The sequence below is a fragment of the Drosophila obscura genome, unplaced genomic scaffold, assembly GCF_018151105.1.
Source record: "Drosophila obscura isolate BZ-5 IFL unplaced genomic scaffold, ASM1815110v1 contig_9, whole genome shotgun sequence".
Taxonomy (NCBI): Eukaryota; Metazoa; Arthropoda; class Insecta; order Diptera; family Drosophilidae; genus Drosophila; species Drosophila obscura.
In genome coordinates, this window is record NW_024542883.1 from 4,306,456 (window position 1) to 4,329,056 (window position 22,601).

The 22,601-nt window shown below is 46.0% G+C and overlaps 1 protein-coding gene and 1 long non-coding RNA gene across 3 annotated transcripts; one reads left to right on the forward strand and one right to left on the reverse strand.

Moving 5' to 3' along the window:
• The first annotated feature begins 3,371 nt into the window (after nt 1-3,371).
• On the forward strand, nt 3,372-4,092 carry LOC111069256 (mitochondrial import inner membrane translocase subunit Tim17-B). 2 transcript variants are annotated; one of them, XM_022359234.2, is made up of 2 exons: nt 3,372-3,475; nt 3,534-4,092. In XM_022359234.2, exon 2 carries the CDS (start codon nt 3,534-3,536, stop codon nt 4,047-4,049), a length of 516 nt encoding a protein of 171 aa, XP_022214926.1. In that variant the 5' UTR covers nt 3,372-3,475; the 3' UTR covers nt 4,050-4,092. The 2 variants fall into 2 exon arrangements, with proteins under 2 accessions (XP_022214926.1, XP_022214927.1); XM_022359235.2 differs by having other exon boundaries at nt 3,376-3,470.
• Nucleotides 4,093-18,813: 14,721 nt separating this feature from the next.
• LOC111069262 lies at nt 18,814-20,070 on the reverse strand. Its single transcript, XR_002607272.2, has 3 exons — nt 19,788-20,070; nt 19,163-19,695; nt 18,814-19,079 (listed from the first exon to the last, which is right to left on the reverse strand). It is a non-coding gene; the product is annotated as an uncharacterized LOC111069262 (long non-coding RNA).
• Between the last annotated feature and the right edge of the window lie 2,531 nt (nt 20,071-22,601).

Consider the following 22,601-nt stretch of genomic DNA (forward strand, 5'->3'; position numbering starts at 1 on the left):
ACCCAAAACCCAACGCTCGAACACTGGAGTAAATGTTTTGAAAAGCCAGCGAAAGGAATTGCTTCCAGGAATCCGCCGCCGTAGCTGGTAGCTGGTAGCTGGCGTATCAATGTCCTTTAGCCAGAAGAAATCAAAAAGTTGGATCACCTGGCCGTATCTGGCTGTCTGTCGGCGATTATGTGCGGGTGCCGTTTCTGTCTCCATCTCCACGGCTACCTGTGTCCCATTGTTCTCGCCAAACTGTGAATGACCCCCGACCCCAGGACGAGTACCAGGACCAGGACCAGGGCCAGACCCCAAACTACCCAAGAAGCTCTTTTGTCCTTGGCCTGCACTTGTAGCAGCTGCCTTGACTCTGTCTCCGTTTACGATATCGCTTTGTTCGCGGGACATTCGCGCAGGTTTCGTGCCTATTCATGCTTCGTTATCCTGTCAATGCGACGGCATTACAGCCATTGTTGTCGCCGTGCTGTCGTCATCTACCTCCGATTTTCTCCTTCTCCTACTAAGCTGATTAGGAAGCATTGCGTGTGTCCCCCTTGTTGGCCACACTAAACACTCTGTTTAGCCCATTACATGTGTCTCCTAAATGCAGTGTATAAATATTTTATAATTCTGTTGCGGTGATTACAACTCAAACTGAAGGAGAGGAAGTCCTTTAAGAGTTATGCTGCACAAGAACAAGGAAGTAGGAAATAAAATCATTGAAAATCTCCAGGTGGTGGCTCCTATCTGGCTTGTTCTGTATGGGTAAAGAGTAGAGTAGAAGCAGGACCAGAGTGAGCCTCAAAGGAAACGCTTATTCCGCTTTCAAAGCTTTAGAATTATAGTAGTTCCCCGATATATTAATACTATTGAGCAGACTGTCCTGTAAGTACTGCTCACAGAGACACACCTTGATGGTCTGGATCAGATCTAGCACTCTCCTTGATCTGCCGTATCTTAGCCCAGCCCGAGCCACACACCAAGTTATCACAGGTCAAGCCAAAACTCCCCTATTAACAGCATTTTAACACCTTAGGCATGTTCTTAGCGCAAACAAGAATTCCTGGGTAGCCTGCAAATAAAAAAACTCGAAGAAAAATCAGTCGAGCAGGGGAGGAAAAATCATTGCACCGGGCGGGCGGTGATCGGCCAACAATGGCGAGGAAAACCAAAGGAGCGAAGGAAGGACTCGCATCTGCACTTCGGGCAGGCAGCACAAATCAGTTTTAGAAATATTGTCAACTCGGCAAACGTCGGGACCGAGGCGATGCGAGGCGAGGCGATGCCGCTCGAGGGTGGCACGTTAGTGGCTTGGAATTGACAGCTGCAGCTCAGCCCGGTTCGGTTTGGGCCGGCTCCTTTGGCGCGTCTTCGACTTGGTCGTGGCTTGGGTTTTTGGCAAGACGTGCATCTGTTTGCACAGACCCGACCCGACCCGACTCGACTCGACTCGCCTCGGACGTTGACTTACATCTGCGGGCGCACAATGGATAGCGGGGAATAATTCAAGCAAAAGGAAAGAACAACATCCATGATCGTCTCGTCATCAAAATAATCACAGCCAGAGCAGGGGAGGCAGCCAACAATAGAGCACCGTTCGAGATTTATAATTTTTTTTCTTTTTTTGGCGGCATGCCGGGCGTTACCTGAGTTCTGTATCCTCTGTATCCTTTGTTGATTCCCCAGGCATGTCCCTTGATTGTGGATTTCAATGCCCGTTGCCCGTTGCCCGTTGCCCGCTGCCCGGCTGGAGGCTGAGTGGTGGCTGCTGAATGCTGGAGGATGCTGGAATTTGAATCGGAAAGGCTGGCAGTGGCTTCTGGGGGTAATGCAACCGCAATTGTTTCCTCATGCTTTGTCCTCGATGGCGTTTTGGCATGTGCAGGGATTTGCTTCGTGTTGGGCAAATGAGTTCCGATCCGTTCCGTTCCGTCTTATTGTTATTGCTTATGCAGATGCAGATGCACATTCTTATAGATACGATATGGAAAGTTGCATCACAACATCTGTCCAAACACCGGCATCTTATCATTGAATCGCAATTGAGCCCCGATATCAATAATTACATGTACTCTCTCGTACTCTCTTGATATTTCCCTGTCAGTGGTGTCACTGCCCGAGTGACAGACAGAAACTCCCGAATTCGTGGGAAACCCCTGGCCATCCAGATCCTTCGTAGAAATGGCCAATCCTTTGAATGCCCAAGCATAATGTGCCCACATTAACAACTCTGGCTGCCGATGGGGATCGGCAGTTCAATCATTTATAAGCGACAACAATTAACAGGGGAAAATGAAGATTTCACAGGAAATCCTCCAGCAACAATGTGCCCAGTTCGCCCAGATGGGGCGCGTATATCTAATATCTAGCGTATTAACAATTACAAATTATACACGACTTTATCGGGCGGAAATTCCTGACAAATGATCCCTGATAGCAGCCTCTTTACAGTAGGATAATCGAAGAAGCGCGTCAAGGCGAGAACAATCAATCCAACACGTTCTAACGATTTACATGTCAACTTGACAGACACAATGGAGGATGGAGGTGGTGGCGCTATCCTAACCGGCCATCGATCGCTACAACGTGTGTGTCCAGGTGTCCCTGTCCCTGTCCCCGTAACTCCATCGATTTCCAATTCTATTTTCGGTTTCTGTTTGAGTTCGAATTGGAGTTTCACTTTCATTTGTCAATGCTGTTTGACACCTTGTTGTGTGACAAGCGAACGGCGATAGCCATCGGGAAAGGGCGGGTCTGAAGACTCGCCCCAGTCCCAGCCACAGTCCCAGCCCCAGCCCCAGCCCGCCCCAGTAGAGAAGCAAACACAGTTGCGCCAGCCACAACCGCCAGCCGAATCAAAACTTCGATTATATAGTATAGTATAGTATGCTCGCGTGATAATTATGCATGCAATCGTAAGCTTCTCTTTCTGGAACGGTCTCTGCCGGGGACTCTGCTATCGGACGACGACAATCGGTCTCATTGTTTCCGTTTCCCACCATTTCCCATTGTACGAACTGCGTCTTTGGAAATGCCTGCCCCAACCACCAAAAGTTGTCCAGCTGCGCAGCCCCGTGCGGCAGTAAATTTTATGGTTAACTACGGTACGCTCCGACATTCGTGCTATTTAATTTAACCTTTTTGTGCCATGCTTATCAGAGTTCTCCCCGACTCCCCTCCCTCCCATTGTCACTGGAACAGAAAAGATCCGATGCTGCGCCCCAAGCAGAGCTGCGACTACGTGGCTGCTGTATGCCAATGTGTGCCAATATTGTATGCTCCAATATTATACAATTATTTTCTGTTTGCTCTCTTTCTCTCTCTCTTTGTCTCAGCAACCTGAGACACTTGATTCGTTTCTCCAGCGACGCTCAGATTTATTTTGAACCTGTATCCCAATACATTTGTAGTAGTCAGAGCCCCCAGTAGTCAGTAGTCGGAGAATCCAAGTACTTTGGATCACACAGAACCACAGAGTCGACAGAGTATAGTAGGAAAATTTCCACAAGTTTCAGTTCTCATTTTCCAAGTTGAATTCATTTGCCTAGATGGAGGAGTACTCGCGTGAGCCGTGCCCCTATCGCATTGTGGATGATTGTGGCGGAGCCTTCGCCATGGGCTCCATTGGTAGTGGCCTCTTCCAGGGACTCAAGGGTTTCCGGAACGCACCCCAGGGCATGGGGCGACGCGTCATGGGTGGTATGGCAGCCATCAAGTCCCGCTCGCCCGGGATAGCCGGCAACTTTGCCGCCTGGGGCGGAATCTTCAGCATTGTGGACTGCACACTGGTGCGCCTGCGCCAGAAGGAGGATCCCTGGAACTCGATTATTAGCGGAGCCGTCACCGGTGGCATTCTGGCCGGACGCAATGGAAAGGTCTCCATGGCCTGCAGCGCCCTCGTCGGGGGCCTGCTCCTAACAATCATCGAGGGCGTTGGCATCCTCTTCACGCGCATCTCGGCGGACCAGTTCCGCAATCCAACGCCTCCCGCCAACCCGCAGGACGCCCAAAGCGGACTGGATGAGTTTACTTTCGGCGCTACCAGCGCCAACATATCCACCTAAATTATCGTTTATTTTCTTGTCAGTAAAAGTAAAGTCAACTTAATTATTGACTCCCGCACCAACTGATTTGATTACATTAGCTATGAGGGGAAACACAGGTAGGAGGGAAGGCGACCACTTCACACCCGAGCAGCGTCAACAATCATAGCAGGCGAGGCACCTGCCACGGACACGGACACGCGTCGGGGCATGGTATCGCAGAGCGGAGATATTGGCAAATGTTTACCTGTTCTCACCTCGCCTCTTGTTTGCTGATGCCCACCACCTGCCATGCATATACCTGTGCGGAAGGCTGCGCCTGCCCCTGCGCCTGCCCCGGCGCATAGAGTCAAGTGTGAGGTCTGGCCCAGAGCTGTAGGAGGAGTGTCCTCTTTACAACCTGTCCACTCGAGATGACCGCAGTGTGCGTTGAGCGGGCTAATGATGATCAGTACGCTTCGCTACTGGCCAGTGGCCAGTGGCCACATGTCGGAAAGTTCTCACATGTCTCGCTGCGAGGCAGATTTTTCCCATGCGAGGCAAAAAACCAAAGGCGAGAGAGTAAACTCCCAAAACACATGGGAGATGTGGGATTCGCCTTGAGAAATTCCTTTGCCGGCTCGGACACGCCCGCCCGGGAACATATGTAACGTTGGCTCGTGTGTTTTTTCGAGCGCCGTCTCCGTCTCCGTCGTAATGTGCGAGATGAGATTCTTGCCTTGAGAAATTCCTTTTCAGACTTTGACACGCCTGGCGCTACGGGAAAAGCACAAAACATTATCATGTGGCACAACATGGAAGAGAATGGGAATGGGAATGGGAATAGGAATGGGAATGGCAATCCAAGGACTCGCACCTTCGAGTAGTACGTGCTCTGGAAGCGACTTGGTCACACATGTGTTTGGCTCTGCCCTCCCGTGCGCCATGCCATGCATCGCCCTGCTTGTTTTTCCATTCCCCGCCAGAGTTCCATCATGTGTGAATACGAATACGAATTCGAATAATACCTTGCCGTGAAGGTAAGGAAGGGCGCTTCTATCTCTGGTGGGAAAATTCACACTTGGCATGGGCCAACTAGCCAACTGGCGAGGAGAGCCTAGCGGAGTCGGAGGTATGGCGGAGGTGAGCCCAAAGACTACCCTTGGAAAAGACGTGAAGATCTGCGAACATATTCTCAGTTTGGGAATGATTTTCCCAGAATAACAATTGGAAATAATATAATTTTCGTGGGTAGACATGAAGGCAAATGCAACATCATTATTATTGGTTGTAAAATATCGACATGGCAGCATGCTGAATTGAATGCCAAAATATTAGATTATTAGCATGAAAATACTTCAGTGAATGCTGGACTTAATGGAGCAACCAACCCCCAGTCTCCTGTCTCCTGTCTCCTATCTCCTATCTGTCTGTTATCAGTTCTCTGGTCAGTTCCTTGACCGTCACACCTACGTCCCGACTGAGGCTCGATAGTAGCAGGAGGACTGCCACACATGCCCAACACATGTTTGTCGTTGGCCAACAAAACACCTCAGTGCAAGCAATATGCACATACCAGACAGAGGATGCTGGAAAGGAAAGGAAAGGAGAAGAAAACCTGGGAATCGCTGGTTTCGCATGCTGCGCCCGCATGGCTCTAAGCGCGAGCCATTCGCTGGAGATGGAGATCGAACTGATGGATCGATAGTAGTCCCAGCCGTAGCAAGCCTTGGCACATGTCAATATCAATGTCAAACGTTGAACCAGAGTCGAGGCGCATTAAAGGAATTTCGCCGACTTGCTGGCACCTTTCGAGGCGCATTGGAGAGGAAGGGGAATTCATTTGTTTGCATTTCGGTGCTAGATTTGTTGGAAATCGTATGCCAGAAAACAGGCGCCAAAAATCTCATGCATATATGACACACATTTTGTGTGTCAGAACAGACCTGAGGCGATCGATCGCGGGCAGAAATTTTGAGGACTGGGGCAAGTCTGCAGGCAGACGAATGCATTGATCGCTCGACTTAATTTTAGAATATCTAATAAGGTGCTTAGTGCATAAATTAGTCCCCAGTCCCCAGTCCCCAGCCCCCACATCGGTCAGTTTAGGTTCAAGGTGTTCTCGCAGCTCGTCGACTGTGCCTCCTCCTCCTCCTCCCACTCCTGCTCCCAAAAGCACACGTTCCCTGCTCGGGCTCGGGCTCGGGCTCCGGCTCGGAATCATGCTGAGGCTGGGGCTGGGGCTGGGGCTGGACACTGTCCCTGAAATAGCGTTTGGTGCATTGCACCCTGCCGAAAGCCAGAAAGGGTTACGCCGAAGCCGAAGTAGAAGTAGAAGCCGCGGAGGAGCCTCCTCTTCCATCAAAAATGTGTATTGCAATAGTTTGCGGCGCAATGACTCTTTCCGTATCGCCTGATCGGTGGCTCGGCTCCATTTACATATTGATAAATATTTGAACCGCATCGATAATCGCTTTCAATTTTTAACTGCTGCTCAGTATGCATGCGATCTCTCTAGATGCTGGCATTTGCATGTTTTTGGGTGATGAAATCGATGAAATCATCGCCAAAGCAGGGGCAGAAAGTGCGTTCTCTTTCGCTTCTCCGAAGGGAAACTGCATCCATTGGGGACTCCAGCGGGAGTACCTATCCACCTTATTGACCTTAGCCCACAAATATCGATGGGGATTCCGTTGAACTCATTAATTCGGGATACGGGAATCTCCACGGGACTCGCGGCAGATCGAATGCAAATGGAATTTCTTTGAAATCCGTCTGCTTGGGGGTCTCAGGTGATAAAATGTGTATGCGTAATTGTCTGCATTGTCAAACAATTTCTTGGAACGCCAGAAGAGCTGTCGAAGGGAGTCTGTAAGCGAAGGGGGAAATGGATGCGGTAGGTTATGATTGAAGCCTCCGATCGAAAGTGGAGTATGGCCCAATCGGTTCAATGTGCAATGTGCCTTATGCTCTTGAATGGGTGTACTACGACTGAACCCTCTTCTTATGCACTATCCTTGAATGGCACTTAGGCTGGGAAGCATCAAGCTCTGAACGCAAGAAAGCAACACAATTTGAAACTCTGTAAATTTATCAAGATCAGTTTCGCCTTTGGTTATTGGACTCGAAACTATTCCCTCATTATGTGATTGCTGTGGCCCCCGCGGCTGCAGGCTTCGCTTACACTTCTGCTGCCGCCAAGGGCTCGCTGTGGCTCCCTTTGGTTTGCGCCTCAGCGTTGCGCTTTTCGCAGTCATTAGGCAAACGGAACGCAAAATCGAAGTCAAATGGCAAATTATTCACTGTCAGGCAGGGAGGCGGGCAACGCAAAATGCAAATGCAAATCCAAATCCCAGCTGTGCCCGAGTCTGGCACCGGCAAGGCAAGGCAGCGGCTGCCACTAGAAAAGTGCAACTGGAGGCACACAACTGCAGTTAGTATGAATGCGGCTACAAAATATTATTGCCAAATGGTCGCGCCATCGATGAGGCCGCTGATAAGAGTCGGGGAGTCAGGCGAGCTGTATCAGACCTAGACTTAGAGCTGCAGAGCTCGTTCGTACATTGTGGCCGGGGCTTTAGCTTTCAAGGCGAGTAGCTCCAGGTCCTAACTGCCGTCAATTGTTGACTTTAATTTGTTTTATTCGCGAACGACGAGCGAAGGAGCGACCTACGTTTCCCCACCTCCCCTTTCTACCCACCCTCCCTCCCCCACCACACCACACCACATCTTGATGCCGATAACGCTAACTAAGCGGGTCAGGGCTGCCACGTTGCCAGGGCTTATTGTCTAGGCAGGGGCCCAGGCACCACGAGGTTCTGCTAGAGTTCACACATGACGGCTTCTAATCGCTCGCCTTATGGAACCACACGTCGTATACGCAACCTGAGCAACCCGATTTGCATAACAATCGAGAGCCAGCGACAAGTAGCAAAAGTTGATTTCTGCCTGATACCTTTAATGCCTTTAGGAAGTCGACGAGTGCAGCCTCAAAAGCAGATCAGAGTAGAGCAGAGCAGAGCAGAGCAGAGCAGAACAAAGGCAGAGCGACGAACGAGTGAGTATACTCGTATTTACAATAACAAAAGGGGGGAAGATCGTGGCCAGAGTTTTTCCAGACACAATGGACAGGTCCCCGCATAGGTCCAATAATAATTGTGCAGTGTGCTTCGCAAAGCCGCGGACGGGGGAGACCCACTTATCTTTTATGTAAATGCCATAACAATCTCAAGACCCGTCCCTACCGTCCCGACCGTCCGGGCCAGTAGCGTCTACAGTTACAATTCGGGAAGTCAGCGGAAAGAAAGAAATGCGAATCAAAAGATGTACATACATACATACATATGTAGGTATAAATATATATACATATATATATATATATAAATGCGAGCACAAAGCAAATTATTGTCGAAATATTTAATGACAAACTGTTGATGCCGTGTCACGAACTCTGTCCGAACTGGAGTCGGGTTTTCCTGCTTTGCGTTTTCTGTTTTCCAAGCCAGACGATTCACGAGTTTGTAACGGATTTAGCGTCATAAGTAGGGATATCAGGTTCATAGCCTGGGCCGCAGATTGGCTTAGAAAGTGCAGTGCACAAGATGAATGGCCTCCTTCAATCAAGATTCAAGGGGCAGCCCAGCCAGTCGTTCTCTGCTTACGAATTCAGTTTTAGTTTGTGGTAAATACATAAGTTATATTTCTTCCCTATTCCTTTCCAAGTGCAAAAGAAAAGTACAAATATAAGTCATAGAACAAGTTATTGGGCAATCCACAATCTTGAAGCATTTATCTGATGCTCAAGTGGGAGGCACCCCAACCCCAATTGCTGAATGCCATACTCATAGCATAGAACGTTCCTTGCTGACATACATACCACTCCCACGCACTCTTATCAAAAACGGGTGTAAAGAAATTTCCATCGATCGATTCAGCTCGGTAGCCTACACAACGAACAGGAGCGGAGCCTGCCATGGCCTGCCCCAACACTGGATGCCGGGATAGCAAGGATATGGCGGAATCAGCATCCAGCTACACGCGGCTTATGCGTGCCTGGAACTTTTGGCATTCTTATCATTTCCCAAGAGGCGTGTGAAAATCGATTCCAGCCAGCGACAGCGCGTCACGTGGTGGGGTCAGGGAAGAGGAGTCGGGAATTCATACTGCTATTTGATTAGGAAACTTGATAGGAGCGAGCCCATCGCGTGGCAGTGGAGGCTGGGTGCCCGTTAGATGATAGTGGATGAGAGGAGCCGAAGCTTTACGCCTCTCTTTCTCACTCTCAGTGTCTCTCTCTTTTTCTCTCTGAGGAAGAGTCAACCATCCACCCACATAGCAGGAATTATGACAAAAGAATGTTTTGGTTCGCAGCTGCTGCCCTGTGATGGAGATATTGATGGGTAAGCGTGTACCCAAGCAGTAGGAAAGTCATTTCAGCTTAGAGGCTTAAGTTTATGAATTACGAAAAGGCTGTATGTGTTTAGTATTTAATTTGTATTATCTAAGTACGGGTATTGCTTACAGAACTTTAAATTTTTGCATAATTGCCAGGCTGTACATATTCTGTATTCCAATGTCCGTGAGACATGAGAACTCAGTGCAGAACTTAGTTGCGCGGTATCCCCTTTTCGACACGAAGCCCCACATTGGCAAATGTCGAAAATCGGGAATTCACGTGTACGCCTCCTCCGGAACTCTGCGCTTCTGTTCCAGTTTCTACACCATCCGCAAGTCAGTCTCCCGGTTCTGTCTCCCCATGTGTGCGTGAGCCTGCCGCACAGTGTGTGTGTGTGGCGGAGAGTAGATATTTCTGCGCGCGTGAGTAGAAAATGTTTACCCGTATTTTTTGGGGACTTGTCTAGAGGGAGTGTGGGAGTGGGGGTGGGGGTGGGGGTGGGAGGAATGCTGCATGCCGCATCAGTAGAATCACATCTCCTAGTTTAGTATGCGTGATGCTGCTGGCTGCTTTGGTTGCCTGTTCGCCTAAAATGCGTGTCGCTGTGATAATGTGATGTGCTCTGAGCTTGTGTGCGACGACAGAGGCGCGGCCCTGACTAGCAGCCCCACCACCACCCACCACCCACCACCCGAACAGAGAGTGATAGTGAGAGCGAGAGGAGAGGCGTGGCGTGGCGTGGCGTGGGTGGCGAGGGCTGCTGGGTGGGAGGGTGGTATTGAGTGTTGGACGGAAGCTCTCGGTAGGCTGGCCGGTTCTGCGAGCCCATTACATTTGAGAAGTAAAATCTACGCTATGTCGTGCACTTGAGCCAATCTTCTCTCTCTCTCGGTGTATAAAAAATATATAAAATTTAAATCCCTAACATTTGTTTGAGGCGAGAGGCAAAAAAAACCCGAGTCGCGACTGCTGCAAATGGGATTATCCGCCACTGCTCGAAAAGTAGTTCCGCCTGGGATGGGGAGTGCCTGTCTGTGCCACTCTCCCTTGGCTGTGGGGTGTGGGGTGTGGGGTGTCGGGTGGGATGCTGCTCAAGTGAGCAACAACTCCAAATCCACCACTCACCTGCCTCTGCCACGCTGCCCCCGCCCCCTCCCGTTCCACAGTCGACCACCTCCTGCCGAGCCCCGAGCGAGACACGCACACAAGTGAAAATGTTGAATTTTGGCGCCTTCGTCTACCAGGCAAGCAGCAGCAGCAGCACCACGCAGCACCACGCAGCAGGCCACGCTCAGAGCCAGCAGCTGCGCGCTCTCTCTACCTCTCAGTCTCTCTCGCCGTCCGTGGCTCTCTCTTTCTCTGTGTGTCATCCCCTGTTGCCATGCTACAATCGCGAGTATGTGAGCCGTGTCCTTGATTCGCTTGTGGCTCAAGGACTCCTCTGTCGACTGTTCTCATTTCGGTTTGCCATGACCTTGTTTCATGCATTTGACTCTCATTCGCAGTCCCTTTCCCGTGCTCTCCGATGTTCTCTGTGTCAAAATATTTGTTGCCAGGCAATGGAATGTCGGACCGGAAGTGGAACACTTTCCTCTCGTTTCTGTTGGCCTGTTCAACAGGATGCTTTTTGCGTTTGATTTCAGGGACAAATATAATGATTGATGGAGCCGGTTGCTATGGCGAGAATCTCCATGCGTGAGAGAATGTGTGCATGTGTGAGCAACATCTGAGAAGTGGGCAGAAAACCCAACCCCAAGAGTGGGAACAGCTTTTATTGATTGAGTCAACTAACCTATTCCTTGGGGGGAAGCCCATTAGCTACCCCCACATGACCCAACTAACCCAGATAGTGATAATTTATATGTTAAAATGAACGATTTTAATCTAAAAATTGTATGAATGGCATATGGCATGCCTGAACGCCGCAGCGCTGCTATGAAAATGAAAATCGAAATTCGAAATTCGAATTTGGCTGAGACTAATGGGAAATGCCTCGCAGAGATTTAACATGATAACCAGATTTCGTTTTCCAGTTGGCAAATGTTTCGTTAACTTGTATTCTGGCCTCGCCTCGCTTCTCCTCGTCCCACTCCCACTGAACAACTCCTTCACATCCACATCCACACCGCTCTGCCTGCGAGACCGAATTGGAAGAATTTTTGGGGGGATTAAGGTAGCCCTGTCTTATCAATCGCCAGCTGGCCACAAAAGGTCAAAGGTGGGGGAGCCACTGGGGGGTGCTGATTCCCCCCTGCTCCCTCCAACAACGTCTCGTCTCTGCAGTGATCTGCACGTTTCGCTCATTTGGCTAACGTGATAATAAAGTGCAAATAATATGCCTCACACAGTCGAAGTCGAAAACGAAAATTTCAGACAATTGTTGGGTCTTTTGATCTGGCAACTTTGATAGCTCGCTACAGCAGCGTCAGTGGCAGCAGCAGCAGCAGCAGCCTGTTGCAAGTTTTCCGCAATCGATGCAACAACAGCAACATAGCATTATCGCTGATGGAAATGCACCTGACGCTGGATATCATGAGGCTTTGCTGTGTGCTGCTTGTGGTATTTGCACGACTTCAGTTGGGGCGTTGGTTGTTATTTGCACCTAAGCGGAGACTGGAGACTGGAGACTGAACTGGGACTGGGACTGCAACTCAGACTGAGTCAGGTCTGAGTCGGTGCCCCACTTGGTCCATTCTAACGCACCCAACGTAATGTTGTGGGCAGCAGCAGCGGCAGCGGCAGCAACAGTTGCAACAGAAACGAATCAGCAACCTCCGCAGCCATAGTCAGAGGCAGAGGCAGAGCCAGAGCCAGAGCAAAGTGCAACGCCAACCCAACTCTTTTGCCCTGAAGGCTAGTCTCTCGACATTTGCAAAAACCTCCAGATCCAAGCTGCCTTCGACTCCAGCTCGTTATGCGGCAATTACTCGACAAACAATTTTTACCTTTAGCCTCAAGTTCAAATTTCAAAATCAAAATCAGCAGCAAAACCCGTACCCGAAGCTGGGGCCAGGTAATTGGTCTCCTCTCCACAACTCTCGTAAGATTTCCCATGGGTAACCTGTTGGAGCGACCATCCATCCGACCGACCGACTTCCACCCAAACACAACTGTAATCACTCACTCAAGCAGAGATCAGACCGGCACCGGGACCGGGACCGGGACGTGGATTGGGACTGGGACTCTGGGCCCGATTCACAATCCAAGGTGTTAGCCAGTCAGTTAGTCAGTCAGCCATTCAGTCGGTGCAGAGGGTTCGCATAGGGACACGAACTTCAAATCAAAGCCGGCCTAAGTGCTGGTTTGTGTCTGTGGCCCAAAAGCCACAACACAAGAGGCACAAGAGGCACAACAGCCGCCAAGGGACGACGACTGGCTGCATTCGGAAGATTTGCATGTGGCAAACTGCTGGAATGTTGCCCAGGCCCGGCAGGGGGCCAACAGCTAGACCATATAAATAGTTATAGATAGTTAAGCTTTTTCGGCAGCCTTGGTAGTGGCTGCCACCACCACAGGTTGCCTCAGAAGGGTAGACAGCTTAATTGTGATTCTCCGAGACGAATAATGCTGCTGCTGCTGCTGCTGCTGGTGCTGCTGCTGCTGGTGCATGGAAATTTTTGGGGAATTTGGGTTGCAGCAGGAATGTGTGCTTCCCATGGTCACAATGTGTCGGCGGCTTGTCGGATTTCCATATGAAGTTCTCACAATGAGTATTGTAAAACCATCTAGACAACTTGTTCAACTCTTTAATCCCTAAACTTCATTTCATATTACGCACTCTTTGGGCCAATAATAGGCCATTCAATCTGTAAATTATCTGTATAAGATTTATATCAAAAGTGTTATTTTAATACTCTTGGACAAGGGCACTGCCAAGGAAGAGGTCCTGCTTAGTATTAGTAAAGTATTTTTTTAAATTTATTTACAATTGTCTTTTATACGTGTATTGTATCCGTATGATATTCTTTTTAGGGCGTATGTTCTCAAATATTTATTTAATGGCTACATAGGATATTTTCGTTCTTATTACTATTAATGTTCTATATTGCATCTTTTATATATTATTTTATTTTAAGTGTTTCAAACTTCGTATTGACTTATGGCAAGCTTATCTTTATCATGTGATGCGGAAGTTGATTCCAAATGCGAAAACAAAGACGAAGAAATGCCTCTCCGAACTTAGAGTTTTTTTTGTCGTATGGTGGTAACATTGTTTATTCTGGAGTAATACGGAAAAGGTATTCGTGTTTAAATTTATGGTAATATTAATGAATACAAGTACGACAGGTAAGGATAAATTACTCTTCAAAGCTCTCATTTGAAACTTATTCTTTAAACCATGTTCTAGGTGTCATTTTATGTTTCTATAATATTAATATTATTTGTTTGCCCCCCTCCAATTGCGTCGGAACGGCATAAGACTCTCTTCCATCCATTTAGACTGGATTTATTTGATACGGGAAACCCATTCGCAATTCGCTAGAAATCAAACATTTAGCTTTACCCCCTTTTGGGTGGAGGGGAACGGGGATCTTGGCAACAAGATTTTTCAGGAACAATAACATAATTTGTGTTTGTTTATCCGCGCAGACCCGATACATGCATCCTCGCCCACAAATTTAGCAAAATTGGCTATAAAACGGGCAATTAGCCAACATTTTCACGCACTGCACGCGCCCAAGATGCTCCCTGTAGGAGTGTTGGAGTTCGTTGATGGCCAAAACGTGAGCGAGGCGTGAGCATAAATACGATTGAAAATGGCAGTAATTAACGAGAGTCGAAATCGGAATGGAAATTGGATTGGGATTGGGATCGGGATCGGGATCAGGAATAAGAGTGTGGGTGTATGAATGGCGATGGGAATTCGAGCCAAATGCAAACACTCCCCATCCAGAGAGCAGGGAGCAGTTCAGCGGCCGTTTTCATAAACATAAAAAGCCAATTTCAATAACATTTTCCACTCCTGGCTAGTGGCGGGCGGTGGCGAGTCAGCCGGAGTGCTGCATGCAACATGAAACGGCGGCAGCAGCAGCAGCATCAGCATCAGCAGTCCAGTTGCTGGTGCTACAAATTTGTTGTTGCTAGAATATCGTTTATTGAAACATTAATTGCCCATGTGAAAATCACTTTTCGTGGCCGTTTAACAGAGTTTGCCTCCAGAGACAGCCAGCTGCTGCCTGCCTGCTCTGTACGTAGCTGTTGCGATTGTTTCCCTGACTGAATTTTCATTTTTGCTGCTGCTTCTTTCTCCCCGATTCCAGACACTTGTTCATGTTTTGCTATGGCATTTGGTGCTCTACTGCTCTTGGGGTCGCCTCGCCTTTTGCTCTCGGCTGGCTTCCTTCTGCCATGCCATTCCGATAATTGAAATTTGATGTTGGACATTTTGTGTGCTATTTCCGAAGGTGCTGTGCTGTTGATGTTGTGGCTATATGTAGTTTCTGTTATGTGATTGCTTTGGGGGGAATAATGCAATTTTAGAGATTAGGCTCAGGTTGTTATTGGATGTGGATAAGTTATCAAATAATGACGTTATTGTTATGAAGGTGCTGAAATCATTAAAGAACCAAATTAAAACGAGAAGGAACGTGTGAGTCGCTTCTGGGGACGCGACTCTACTTATACCCGTACTCAGTCAGTATTACATTTTTGAGCTTATGATTTTTTAGAATTTTAGAAAAAAAAATTTTACATTTTACATTTTTTTGCTACATCTGTTATCTACATCTACATCTACAATGTATATTTTACATCTAACATGTAGATTATAGATGTACCATTCATATTCTACATCTCCTCCGCTAGGGGTTGCTCGCGCACTGAACGCGGCAGAGTGTGCGAGCGAGAAGGAAAATGAGTTGTGTTGTCGTTTGCCGGAGGGGGAAGGGGAAGCAACTGAAAATGAATTTCTTCATTCTGGCTATAATTATGATCCGATCTGATTCAGATTCGGCAATCTGGTAGATATGGTTATTCTCTACGATACTGCGTTTATCGCCGCCCCGCCCGGGGGCCCCCCCCCCCCCCGCGCGCCGCGCCCGTGGCTGTCAAGTCGGCCCCCCCGTCGGGTATAATAATATCGGTGTAAAATCGATCAATTTATGTGACATACATACATATATGCTAATATACTGAACTGGCCAGTGATCTTTTATTTTATATGAATTTTGCTCAACAAAGTAAATAGATTTGCACGAATAAAAAATGGATCTAACATTCTTTAACCGTCCCATTAATTATTTGCTTAAGCACCTGTCCTTGCATCTCTGTTTTAATATAACTACAAAAATAACACGAACTAAGCTTTTTGCTGTTCCATGTTTATTTTGTGTACTTTATTCAACTTTTTCAATTTAACGTTTAACGATTCCATTTTCATGCACAATTCGTTCTGTCTATGCTAATCCCTGGGTTCTTGACAATTGAAATGCCTTCAATGACATTTCACGGCTTAATCACAGGCCACGGCCCCGCCGACCAGCAAGTCACCCGTTGTAACACCTACACTAGAAGACACAAAACGATTGACAACCTGAACTGTCAACGCATTGAAAATCGCTTCAGTGAGTGCCAAAGCTGGCCACGCCCTCCCGCCCAGCCCCACCTAAGTGTACTTGTCGTCGCCGGTGGCAGTGGGGCGCGAGAAAGAGCGAGAAAAGACATGGCATGGCCACAGCCCCAGGAGGGAGACGTAGAAAAGGTTCCATAATGAAAATGTCAACCCGTTGGCGGGGCTCAAAGTCCACTGGCAATGGGTGGCTGCGGAGGACCGGCAGACCATTACAATACGAGTAGTTCGCAAACTACAACTGCGATATATCACGCGTGATTCATCGGCAGCAACAGCAAAAACAATAACAACACCAAAGGTAACTGTAACACCCACTCACGCACACATATAGTAGGTACATACATATGTGTGTATGTAAAAATGAAAATGGAGCTAGAGGCAACGACGCGCTTTGATACCCTTTTAGAGAGCATGATGACATTTCTGGGAGGCCTGTCAGTTCTGAAGCACATTTGATCACAGTGGGTGAAAATAATAGCCCAACTGCAGGTACAAACATATGTACTTACTGAATAAAATAGGATCAATATCGGGTCACAGTGGTACGTCGCATAGGAACGATGAATCTGGAAGAGTATCTTGAAGATAGAGCCTCCGGCCGTTTTCCTCGTTCATGCTTGTTAGAGCAACGCCCTCGTCTGCAACAGACACCCCGAGCGGGGCTGGGCCCACGAGGCGGAGTGGTGCACTTTTCTTATTTATTAACCTACCAAAGTCGTAATTATGTAAAACAGGAACGAGCCAACGAACACTGTGCGATGTCTTTTGTGGCTGATGAGTCTCCAGGTAAAGGGGTTCCGGGAGGCATCGACCAATTTGATTGCACAATTACCAAATATTTGTCAGGCCTGAAAACGACTCAACTCCAAATGTACTTGAACTCTCGATAAAGTGTCAGCCAAAGTGCAAGCCGCAGAAACAACACCAACAACACTGTCGGTTACAGGCAGCAACACGGTTTGTGGCATTCAAATGAATAAGCAGCGCTTTGCACCACCGTCCGATCTGCGCGATAAGCACTCAGAACCTTTGACAGAAATTGGTTACATTTTTTGGAAACTTTTTGTAGGGTACACTTCAATTTCCAAGATGTAACGTAACTCTAGAAATGCGAACTTGGATTCAAAGGAGATAATTGCTCAGCGTAAATTAATGTCACCCATAATATTTATTTATGTATTTCGTGTATTTCCAATAAATATTAAAGCTTTGTTTTATATTTATATTTTCAGAAAAGAGCTTAAATGAAATGGGCATACACATTAAACAATAATATACAAATCTACATATGTACGTATTCGGAAAGGGTATTAAAATTTCCCTTTTCTAAGCACAAGCTTTGGCTTTAGGGTGCCGCCAGCATCGATTGGCAATCGCTGAATGGAAGCTCAGCGTGACCCGCTTTCTGGGCCCAGCTCAAAGGGCCCAGCCGTGGCCCTACCAGTAGCAATACCAACAGCAGTAGCAGCCCCAGAAACGAAACCGAAACCAAAAACAATTTCTGGCATCTTCGAGACGACAATTTGGCAATCATTTGCATATCGATGCAGTGATCACTCCAAAGATCTCGGGGAACGTGTTGGCATTTTGCATATGCTGGCCGCCTCTTCCCCGCTGTCCCTCTAGCCACATAATAAGCGACGGAAGCCGCGACGAGCCGAGAGATTCATCATCCGCCAGAGAGTTTCCAACTTAATTAGCAACTGAAAAGTTTCGTTGATTACACCCCTTCATGTTGTGCTGCTCAGTCCGAGGGGGCGCATAATGTAAGCACAGCTGAAAATGAAATCGAAACCGAAGCCAAAAAGAAAACGAAAACCGAAACTGCGAACAAAATAAAGTTCAATGTTTTGTTTTTAAAATTTACCTAGAAAATCCTTGAATCGAGTCAATAGCCTCGCGCAGCATCCATTCTCAATTAATTTACAAATAGTTGAAATTCTTCCGCAAAAAAGAAGCAAAGACACAAACTTTGGTGAACAACAAACAACCACTCGAAATGTAGATGATCATGATCCCAGCACTAGCACTAGCCGCACTAGACGAGACTGAAAAGTGTCTCCTTGCGAGGCCGTGTCAAGTCAACGCACTTTGCCGCGGCTCATGAATTTTACTACAACTGCCGCTTTACGCACTTTTATCCGAATATTTTGTTCCTTTATCTCGTTTGTATACCCGTACTCAAAAAAGAGTTAAGGGGTATATTAGATTTTTGGTAAAAGTGGATGTGTGTAACGCAGAGAAGGAAACGTTTCCGACCCCATAAAGTATATATATTCTTGATCAACATCTGTCTGTCCGTCTTGTTTGTCGCCTGGATCTCAGAGACTATAAGAGTTAGGGCAACCAAATTTGTTTTACAAACTCATGTGATATAACACTGCTACAAGTGTATTTGAAAATTTCGCCCCGCGCCCTTCCACCCCCACAAAGGACGAAAATCTGTGGCAGGCACAACTTTAAAGATACGTATCGGAGAGAAAAACCATATCTAGCAGATTTCCGAAGCTGAATCAGATCGGATCATAATTATAGCCAGAATGAAGACAATTAATTTTAAGTTGCTTTCCCGCCTCCTCCAGCAAGAGACTCATTCTCTCTCTCGCTCGCACACTCTGCCTCGTTATGTACGCGAGCGCCCTCTAGCGGAGGAGATGTAGAATCTAAATGATACATTTAGAATCTTCATGTTAGATGTTGACTATACATTTTAGATATAGATGTAGATAACAGATGTACGGAAAAAATTGTAAAATGTTAAATTTTTTTTTTAATTGTAAAAAATCATAAGCTCAAAAATGTATATGCTGACTGAGTACGGTATAAGTAGAGTCGCGTCCCCAGAAGCGACTCGCACGTTCCTTCTCGTTTGTTTGTGAATTTCAACCAATATTATTCAAGCGCACATGAAACACGGAAAGTTTGGTACGTGAACCGAACAAGTACGAAAACCACCGATGCCATTGATACCATACCACCATTTTTCCATTGTGAAAACAAATAATTGTCTAGCTTGGAGGAGTGCCATGGACGCTGACTGCCGTCTCCACGAATGTCCACGAAGACATTCCTATATGTACATACATATATAGTGGCGAGGGATTACCTATATATTAGACGCTGTTTTAGACCCGCGGATACCATTCATTCATACCATACCATCCGAATCTACGGATACACACTACTCACATGAAGGGTAGCCAAAGTCTTTAAAATGATCGGATCTTCACTAAGAAAACGAGTTCCCGGAGACAAGGCCACATATCCATCACGAGATCATTGTGTGTGAAATAGAATTTGGTGCATCACACATGGAGAGCTGCAAAGCAGCAATAGGTATTATTATATATATGTAAAAATCTCGTGTCACGTTGTTTGTGACTGAGCTCCTCGCAAACGGCTGGTCTGATTTTCATGAAATTTTTGTCGTCGTATATTGAGTATATACGAGTATATACGTATATATATTCGTATATACGAGTATACGTCACATATTTCCGTCGACCTCATCCTTATTAAATTTATTTGGCAAAGATACTTTTAAGTTTATTGACAGTATACTGTTAACAGTATAGCTCCTGCATGGATTCCGGACCGCAACAGCCCTTCAATGGAGTACATCCTAGAGGAATCGGAAGTCCTTTCCTTTAAGGACTTGATAAGGCATCGCATGTTGGATGGACCATTTCTCATGCTCTTCACCCGTGATATTCTCGCGCAATCTTTAACATTTATTATTAACATAACACATAACATATTTTAAATTACTTTATCGTTATATCTGACAAGAGCTTATAGCCATTAAATACTTTACCAAAAGGAGCTGCCACATCAGGAGAAAAGATTAAATTAAGTTTTCTAGCCAGCTTAAATATTGGAAAACGCCATCTAGTGCTGAAGAAGCGAACTAGAAAATTGAGTAGCACTATGTGATTTTTCCCCATTTACTGCCAGCACCATCTGTCGTTCAGTGGCTCCAATACATAAATCCATACGAGCCACCTAGCGAATTTTTGTAGCACTGTTCAAATTTATATCGAAAGATTCCCATCACCACGGGAGCGGTTGATTCAATATGAGTTCAAATTCAAAGTGCCCTTTAATAAGTTAAATGAAAAGTCGTTTGCTTTTGAGAGCGGTACTATAATAAACGACTGCTTTGATTTATTCGAAGTTTTAAACCTTACCACTGTCCGTATCCTTTTGGGTAATTTAGTTACTCGCATCATGAAGTTTTCCGTAAAATCGTTGTCCTTGGCGTAATTGATTCCGATCCTGGAGATGGCGTGTTTGTGTTTGTTGATATACTTTACGTTAGTTAGCTATAAAAATAGTGGCTTGGATATGACCACTGTAACGTAGAGAATTGTTATGAGCTTAGTCGAGGAAAAATACAACAAAATTAAATGCGCAATGATAAAAAGCTTTAAAAACAGAATCCTCTGCCTAAAAATGGACACGCGGAATACTTGGAGTAAATGTCCAATTCATCGATCACGGTGAAATATGTGTAAGGGCCTGATATAGATGAAAAAATCTCACACATCCAAAAACCTCTGCACTGAAATTTATACCATCACGACGGATAATGGTCGAAACATGGTCAAGGCAGTGGAACTGCTAAATAGTTGCGACGCTGTTGATGACGAAGAAGAAGAGGCAGAGTAAGTTCGATAAAATGGTAGCACATACCCTTCAACTTGCTGTATAGGATTTTTTACAACGCCTCGAATCGATCGATTTTATTGACAAAGCACGACGAATTGTGAAGCTTTTAAGATTTTTTTATTGGCTTATTATTCAACATATCAGTGCAAGAAAAATAAACTAATATTATGTTTAATGAAGCTCACTGCAACTGAGTGGGGTTATTAAAAATGGCTTGTTGATACCCTGGAACCGGCGTACATTGCCACAGAAAAGCTGCAAAGCACTCAATTATTCATGGGTGACTTTTAGAAGCTATGGCTTGAGATGAAGCACAGTGTTGCAGGAGGAAATACAACTGAAAGCCAAACTTTGAGCCAGTGCATCCGTGAACGGGAAGAGAGCCTATTGGCGTGCGATGCATTCATTTGCAGAATTTACTTGGATCCAAGGATAAGGCGAGTGCTGCTGCAAAATACTAAATACTAAATACTAAAGCAGCTATTTTTGAAGATATTTTTTTTGTTTTAAAAAACCGGTTAGTATTTGTGTAATTCATATAACATATAAGTTATTAATATATACATTTCAGACTTTTCCAATAGCGCAGCCTTGCTCAAGTACGCCTAACTCAAACGCATCAACATCGTCCATTTATTTCGCAAAGCTCAAACACCTGCTCGCTGTGGAACGAGTTTTTGCAGACCATTGAGGTAGCTTCAGATGATGAAACTGAAGATGGTGAGCCAGCAGACCAAATAAAGAAGGGATATGCTGACATTGACGGCTATATCCCAAAGCCAATTAGCTTGACCTCCAATATTATGGAGTATTGGGAAGAAAACGATACGGATATCCTCATTTATACCAGCAGACCAAAGTGGTGCATTCAGTTCCTGAAAAATCGTTTTCGGCTCTCAAAATGTTGCTTGCAGATCAACGATGCTACATCGCTAAAGATTCATTGTCGAAATTGCTTTTTGTAACATTAAATAATATTAAGTAATTAAACGTAACCCAAAATATGGCACCAAAACCGAAAATCGTATTTTTAAAAAGAACATGAAAGCGCGTGGGGTAGCTTTGTGGTCCCTTTACAAGGATATGAAATAATATTGGTGAAAAGTCAAACGTAGAGAAATAAATAAGAATATAAATTCAGCTTGTTTTAGATTTAAATGTTTTTTGTTGCTGAAAAAGTATTGGAACTAGTTCTTTGGACATTTCGTGATTGGAATTTCCGAGGCTCTCCAGCGAATGCCATTAATGATTTTGCCGGTTTATTGTTTTGTGTGATGTTTAAATAATGTAAACTTGATAAAGACAACATTTTCGTGATGGCTAGGCGGAAAGTGGTGTATTTTATGATTGGCTGCCCAAAGCTCCTGCAAACACAACGAAGCCTACTACGCGTCACCCTCTTGTCCTAATCCACCAATGCACAATTGTCCCAAACTCGAACTCAAACTCCCAAACTTTTGGAATAAAGTCCAGAAATGTATTTTTCATATTTAAAAAAAAAACGAAATATTCGAAAATAGGTACCCCCAATATAATAGCCTTACCTGGGCGCGTCGCTTCGTATCGGAATAGCGCAATGAAGCAGAAAAGGCGTTTACTGGCAGACGCGCGTCGAATTTTGTTTGGGTGCTTGTGACAAGGAAGTAAACAATTGAACACAGTTAGCAAGACGCAGGAAATGGACGAAGGAATTGTTCTATATAATATTTCAGCTTCTTGTAGGGTGGAGTTCTCTAAAATTATGAAACCCGGTTCGTCTCCGCGTGTCTAGGCTCGGGGTGATGATATATACTCGTTTCAAGTATTCATGTTTAGTATATCACCTTGCACCCCTTTAGCGCCAAATTTGTACATTTTGTTGTTCTTAGGGTGTAGTTGCGCTGTAGGCGAAAGCAAAATGTCAGTTGCGCAAAGCAATCGAATATATCGAATAGCGCACATAAATCGGCCGACGCAACTT